General features: G+C 52.9%; 1 protein-coding gene across 1 annotated transcript; it reads left to right on the top strand.

The window, feature by feature from the left end:
* The first annotated feature begins 146 nt into the window (after nucleotides 1–146).
* LOC104163230 (myosin light chain, embryonic) lies at nucleotides 147–5,872 on the top strand. The gene is made up of 6 exons (XM_009702156.1): nucleotides 147–293; nucleotides 1,141–1,168; nucleotides 3,540–3,689; nucleotides 4,251–4,424; nucleotides 4,845–4,922; nucleotides 5,618–5,872. Exons 1-6 carry the CDS (start codon nucleotides 195–197, stop codon nucleotides 5,644–5,646), a joined length of 558 nt encoding a protein of 185 aa, XP_009700458.1. The 5' UTR covers nucleotides 147–194; the 3' UTR covers nucleotides 5,647–5,872.
* Nucleotides 5,873–7,002: the final 1,130 nt, after the last annotated feature.

Genomic DNA, 7,002 nt, shown 5'->3' with positions numbered 1-7,002 from the left:
TGGGGGCCCCTCTCGTTTGAGTTTTCTTCCTTTTATAGTAAGTAGCAGTTGCTTCAGCAGCTGGCCTGCCCCTCCGGGGTGAGGACAGGGCTCCGTATATAAGGGAAGGAGCAGACTTTGCCTTTCATCCCTTCGTTCCGTTGCTTCGCTGGGCGGCAGGACTCATCCCTGCACCTTTGCAAAGACCCAGCGCGATGCCGCTCAAGAAACCTGACCCGAAGAAGGAAGCAGCCAAAGCAGCTCCAGCCCCAGAGGCCCCCCGAGAGCCCACCTTCGATCCCAAGAGTGTGAAGGTGAGTGAGGAATGAAGACGCCACCGGCTTCCTTCGTGCCTGTCATCTGCCAGGCACGGGCGATGCAATGCGCCACGCAAACGGCATTAACCAGGCTGAGAGCCAGGGTTGGGAGGGGAAAATTTTCAGATTGCATTGATGTAGCGGGCTGGGAGTGATGCTCTCCTCACTGGGGGGGGGAATGTTTCCGTCTTTCCCCCACCCAGCCCTGCAGAGCACTCACCCAAGGAATCTGCTTCGCACTCGCACCCGGACGCTGCAGCCCAGAGCTCCGGCTGCGGAGTCGAACACCCCACGGCTCCCCACGGCTGAGACGCCGTATCGGGGCCCCGGCAGCATTAAAAAGCTTTTCTGCCACTCACTGTCTCCATCCTAAAGTATTTTGCCGCCTGCGTTGTCTCCTCCACGTGAGAGCATCTTTTATCCCGGTCTCTACAACGGGAGCTCACTTTTTCCGTGATTCCCCAGGATATCGTTACGCTTCTAAGCCAGAGCTGTGGCAGGAGAGTTATTAAGAGCAGGCTCAGCATGGAGGCTGTTTAATCACTTGAACTAGGGATCAAGCCTTGAAATAACATCCTTTCCACCCAAAATAGCCCTGACTGGGTCCGAGCATCCCCGCTGCCTGCCCAATCCCTGCCCTCGCTGCGCTGCTGCCGGCTGCAATCTCCGCAGGGATCTCAGCCCCGCAGCGAGGGCAGGAGCATTCCCGGGCACGGCACGGATACGGCTCCTCGCCCACTGCGGAGCCTGGGGAGGGAGAGGTTCAAAACAAGAGAGAGCCCCTTCGTTACCCCCCCGCAGTACCACAACCCTCATGCCCGGCTCTGTTCTCTTCCCCTGACAGATTGAATTCACTGCAGAGCAGATCGAAGGTAAGTGCAGACTTCACCTTCTCCCAGAGATGGCATTAGAAATGGGGAGTCCTTTTTCCAGGTAGTTTTTCGCAGTAGATGTGAGAGCCGAGGTCCCACACATCGAATCCATACATTAAATCCCCTCCTGGGGGAAAGGCCGGCAAAGTCCAGGTACCCCATTCCCCCCAACACGCCGCTCGTCCTCCAGGATGGGCTCGTGAGGTTTCCTAGCAGGTAGAAGGGACATAGGAAATCAGAAAGTCCTGTCCCCAACCAGCACCAGGCCAGTAAGGAGATGGGGAAGAGCACTGGTGGGAAGGGCGGAGGCAGGAGATGGAGAGGTGAGTGGGAGCCAGCGCAGGGACTTCGCTGGGATGGCAACGCAGGGCTGTCGGGAGCAATGAATGGATCCTGGCTCCTTGCTCTGCGCTGAGGGTGCCTCAGTCGAAGAGGATAATCCCAGCTTCAGAGCCTGGCAGGGAAAAGGTATTTTTCCTTTCATGGTGAGAGATGCAGCCCTGGTTCAAAGTCTGGGATTTCGTGTGGGAGGAGCAGCCTCTGGCGATGCAGGGACAGCCCCGTGCTGAGGGGTTGAGCTGGGACTGGGATTTCTCATCTCTCCACGGCCGGTTTTAATGCCTCTGCACGGACTAGGGAAGGGACAAGATCTGAGGGCAGGTCCTGCTGGGAATACTGGGAGGAGATGCAGTATCCTGCAGGCTTGGCCCCCAAACCGGCTTTTGAAAGGAGAAAAGAGAACCAATGGAAATGTGAGCCAGTTAAAACGCAAAGATATTTGGATTTAACCTGCAGCACATGATGTGCTCCCGTGGCTCCAGGTAGTCCGGAGCGGACATCACCGAGCATCCTCGTAGCGGTGCTCTTGACCCAGAGACTGGTGGGTGGTGATGTCCCTCCCTGGATCCCCCCAGAGCCAGATGGAGCCAGTGTGAGGTCAAGCGGGATAACAGCAGCACCCTGGGGTGCTGCAGGGGACCGTGGACAGGACTACAGGGACACAGCACGGACATCGTGGGAACAGGTCCATGGGATGGTGAGGCTCAGCAGAAGATACAAAGATGTTAAGTAGGAAATGGAGCAAAGCCAAAGCCCTAGGCAAGGATTCCCACCAAACCCAAGGCAATGCCTACCAGACCATGATGTCTCCATTGCCACACGGAGACCACAATCGTCTCATCCCACCCAACAGCAGAAAGAGCAGCGGCTCTCCTTTGAGTGAACTGTTATTGGACATCATGAAGAAGAAGATGGCCCAGAACCTGGAATTCCTTAGCGCCATGGAGAAGACACTCACAGCTCTGAGTGCTCACGTGGACAGGCTGGAAAGGCTGATTACCTGCTTGGGCCAGCCAGCTGCTCAGGTGGACTCACTGGCCTGGAGGCAGCAGGATGAAATCCAGAAGTGTGTGAAGCATCTGTTGTAGGAAAACCATCATCCCGCTGCCTTGGAGGGGCGGGAGCCAGCCACCAGCCTCGGGGTCCTTGGCTTGCCTGCACAGGAGGGTAGGGACTTCGGGGGAGCGTTTTCTGGAGGACTGGTTTCCCACATTTTGCATTTTGACACATGTGAGGGGCCTGTTGTAGTGGAGAAGATCTTCTGGGTTGAAACGAGAGGCAGAGACCAGGCTCTGAGCGGCGCGGGTGCATGGTTGTCCATGTAGCCAATACTGGGATTAAAGACAGAATCCAGCAGCAGGTCAGGAAGCTGAAAAGTATCATATACAGAGGGAAAGCAATCCTTAATCGTTTCTAATTTAGGCCTCCTTCCTCCAGGTAAAGTGTAACACTCAAAGGCATGATAATTTATGGGAACGAGCTAGGAAATGAATCCCCCTTGTCCTTCCACACAGGGTTGGTGTGACATGTGGTCTGCAAGGTTGGGGCGGACATGGTCACCCTTCCCCAAACACGATCAACGCCGTGCTGTGTCTGCCCAGCTGGAGTTGGGGGGATGCCAGCAGAGCAGATGGGGTGTTGCAGGGGTCATGGGGGTGCAGCAGGGAGGGTCATGGAATCCCCAGGAGGCCCAAATCAAAAAGGGGAAGAGCAAAGGGGATGCTCTGCAGCAGAGACAGCAGCCTGTACCGGTGCTGCCAGCGCAAGGTGGTGCAGGAATCCCAGCAGGTCATCCAGCCAGCTCCTCATGGGTGGCAAAACCTGCTCAAAAAGCTGAGCGACTCGTTGAAGGAGTCTGGCAAGCTTCAGCGGCTCCACAGGGCTGCCTGCCCCAGGGCAGCAGCCACGGGTGCAGAGGGCACCCACCACACACGTGTGCATCCTTTCCCTGCCTGCCAGGCAGGACTTGCTTCGGTGGGGTGGGAAATGGGGCCGGGATGGCAAGGGACATCTCAGCTCTTCTTGTCCCCAGAGTTCAAAGAAGCCTTCAGTCTGTTTGACCGGACGCCCACGGGAGCCATGCAGATCACCTACGCGCAGTGCGGGGACGTCCTGAGGGCACTCGGCCACAACCCCACCAACACAGAGGTCCTGAAGGTGCTGGGCAAGCCCAAACCAGAAGGTGACAGCAAATTGGGACAGCGGGGACAGGGTGGGACAAGCAATCCTTGTGCTCCCTGGCAGCAAGGGAAGGATTACATCTCTTGTAGGAATAGCCCTGCAAGATGAAGGAATTGGGAAGGAAATGATGCAGAGAGGCTTCATTCCTGCAAAATTCCTTCCCTCCCTCTCCCCTACCACGGCTGACCTAAGGGATAGGCTGTCCTCGGCTGGGGATGGTGGCAACTCATGCTTAGCAGACCGTATGCCGAGCTGGTGCAAACTGGTGTAACCTGACCAGTCCCAGTGCAGCCGCATGCCCTGGTGACAGAGGACCTACCTGCTGGTTAAAATTTTTGGCTGATATCAGCAGCCTGTGCGCAGTCCCCAGATGTTAATACTTCACTCCTCAGATGGACCTTCCCACCTCAAGTATAACGTACTAATAGTCCCATCACCTTGTGGGGTTTCTCCCCTGCACTCAGATGGAAACGAGTCCAGGAAGGTTAAGTAGGAGGTCCTCAGAGGCCGACTTCAGCCCAAAAAAGTTAGTCTCTGACCCCATCTCCTCTTCCTCTTCCAGAAATGAATGCAAAGATGCTGGACTTCGAGACCTTCCTCCCCATCCTGCAGCACTTCACCCGCAACAAGGAGCAGGGCACCTTCGAGGACTTTGTGGAAGGGCTGCGGGTCTTCGACAAGGAGGGCAACGGGATGGTGATGGGGGCCGAGCTGCGCCATGTGCTGGTCACACTGGGTAGGGGCTGGCCCTGGGGAGGGGAGCAGGACACAGCCCACCCCTAAGCTCTTTCTGGGCAGATGGCTCGGCTTAGTTCGCTGGTCTCACCCATCGGAGAGACCCTTTGTATTCTGCTGCTCGTAGGCTTTCGTAGGAGTGAAGGACTCCTGAATACGTGGTCTTTTCCATCTTATGCCACAGCTTCGTGCATGATCCAGCTGAGATGGAGAGTCCATAAAATCCTCAATTATCAGACAACCATTGCAGCTTGGTCCTCTCTCCACAACGTCCCACCAGCATTCCCCAGTCTGTAGTGGCACACAGCTCCTTTTTAATCCCCTTTCCTTCCTCTGGTGGCTTTGGCTCTCTGGAAGAAGGACAGGAGGGTCCTGGTGGGCTGAGAACCCTTCCCCTCACCTCTCCATCCTCTTCCTCCAGGGGAGAAGATGACAGAAAGCGAGGTGGAGCAACTCATGGCAGGGCAAGAAGATGCCAATGGCTGTATCAACTATGAAGGTAGGAGCAAGAGATGCCCATTGGGGCCATCCCAGGCACGGTCATCTTGTCTTAGGGTGCAAAATGTGTCCTCTGTGAGGACATTGGTGGTCACTGAGAGGGAGCTGTGGACCACCCTGCAAAGCCTTTCCGAGGAGAGCTGTGAGACACGTCAGCTGGGGTGGGAACGAGGCGGTTGTGCCAGTGATTTCCAGTAAAAGCAGCTGAAGACAGCACATTTCCAAGGGTTTCAGGACTGTTTTATCCCCAGTTTTGGCACTGTTTTGTTGTAAGCTATCAAAAATAAACAAACCCAGCATCTTTCACAGCACAGGCTAATTGAGAACATTTGGAGACCCAGATCGCTCACAGCTCCAAGAGGGTGAAAACCTGGCATAGGGGGTTGGTAAATCTGGGAACCCCTAAAATTGGAGAGCATTGAGGAAAAGAGGGTACCCATTTCCCTTGGCCTCAGAAAGCTGGGGACAGTGGTACCGGCTCGTCTCCAAGAGGGGTTTGGTATCACTCTAAGCAGGTTTGGGATGGCATTTGAAAGGTGGGAACAGAAGGAGCAATCTCAGTCCTGGCAGAGCACGTTCCCTTCTTCTCTGGGGTGCCCCAGGCTGGGGGTACCCCCTGCTGCCTCTCTGCCCGCCCCACCACAGCTCACAGCATCCTTTGACCTCTCATGCTCTCATTTCTCATTTCCTCCTCAGCTTTCGTCAAGCACATCATGTCTGGCTGAAAGAAGAAACTTAAGGTGAGTTTATCAAGGTCTCCTGCTGCTTACTCCGAAATTGGAAATCCTGCATATAACAGCCAGGGGCAGAGGAACCAAAATCCAAACCCCACAAGCAACCCTGCAGTTGACTAAAGCCACAGGGATAATCCCAGCTCTGAAAGCACAAAAAGCTGCGTTCATGATAACGAACCTCATTTGTAACTCGTGCCATTTAAAACTTATTGGGACAACATCAACCCCGTGGCCGTCAGTCGTGGTCTGGTTAATTGTGTTGATTCTCTGCTTGGAAAGAAAGAGGTCAGTGTGGTTTATGGTGATACATTTTCTAACCCACCAGGAGCTAAGGTGGTCATCAAACAGCCGCCAGTAGAAATAAATATTTAAAAACCTGCAGCGGTGAATGCCTTGATGCTAAGAAAATACTAAGTACTTAGCAAGGAAATTTCTGAACTAAGAAATACCAAATTTCCCAATAACATTAAAAAGAATATGGAAAATGTACCATTGATGCTTGTTAAGCTTTTTTATGTTCCTCTAAGTCTGCCTGAGGAAAACAGAGAAACAGGTTTCTTTTAGGGTGAACTATCCCTCTGAAATCTATTCAATTTAAAAGAAAATCCGAATTACTGAGAGCTGGCCCCAGCCTCCCCTGCCAGTTTCTTACGGTTTCGTTATCTCACTTACTGTTCTTAAACATTTTTCCTCTCCTCAGCCGTGTGAAAGACAGCAGGCGAAAAAAACAGAAGAAAAAAAAAATGACCTTCAGATACTGCTAAATACACAAATTAAACATTTAAAAATCTCTTCCCCCCTCTTCCCCCCAAATCTCTTTAAACATCAGAAGGTTAAAACGAGACAGACAGAAGTCTGAACTTTCAATGTTCAGCATCCTTTTTATCTTGTTTTTAATCCATTTCTCTCTGGTTCCTGCTCAGCAGTATAGCTGGTTAGGTGGCAAACACTGCCAGGGAGATTTAATGTAACACTATTTTTTTTTTTTAATAGTGTGGAATTATGGCTATTGACATTTTGGGTTCATCTGAGAAGGAGCACTCTCGTCTCAAAGATTCATTGCGTTAAGCCCTCTCATGCTTATCTCCCAGGCTCTTGGAAATGTTTGAACCGCTGTGAGCACCACGAACAGCAGGATTCCTCCATCCATGTCCCTTCCTCCCTGGATGTCGCACATCCGCAGAGATGTTTCGCACGAGCCACCATGAAGAGTTGGCCTCCATGTGTGTGTACCTAAGCCTCAGTATACGATGAGACAGCTGCAACTTGGTTTTAAACCTTAAGTTATTATTTTCAGGCTTTTCCTGTGACATTTGGCTTATTAAATTTAATTCTTTCCTCTCTTAA

The sequence above is a fragment of the Cariama cristata genome, unplaced genomic scaffold, assembly GCF_000690535.1.
Source record: "Cariama cristata isolate BGI_N322 unplaced genomic scaffold, ASM69053v1 scaffold23146, whole genome shotgun sequence".
NCBI classification, from domain to species: domain Eukaryota; kingdom Metazoa; phylum Chordata; class Aves; order Cariamiformes; family Cariamidae; genus Cariama; species Cariama cristata.
This window is presented reverse-complemented; position numbering and strand designations above follow the sequence as displayed.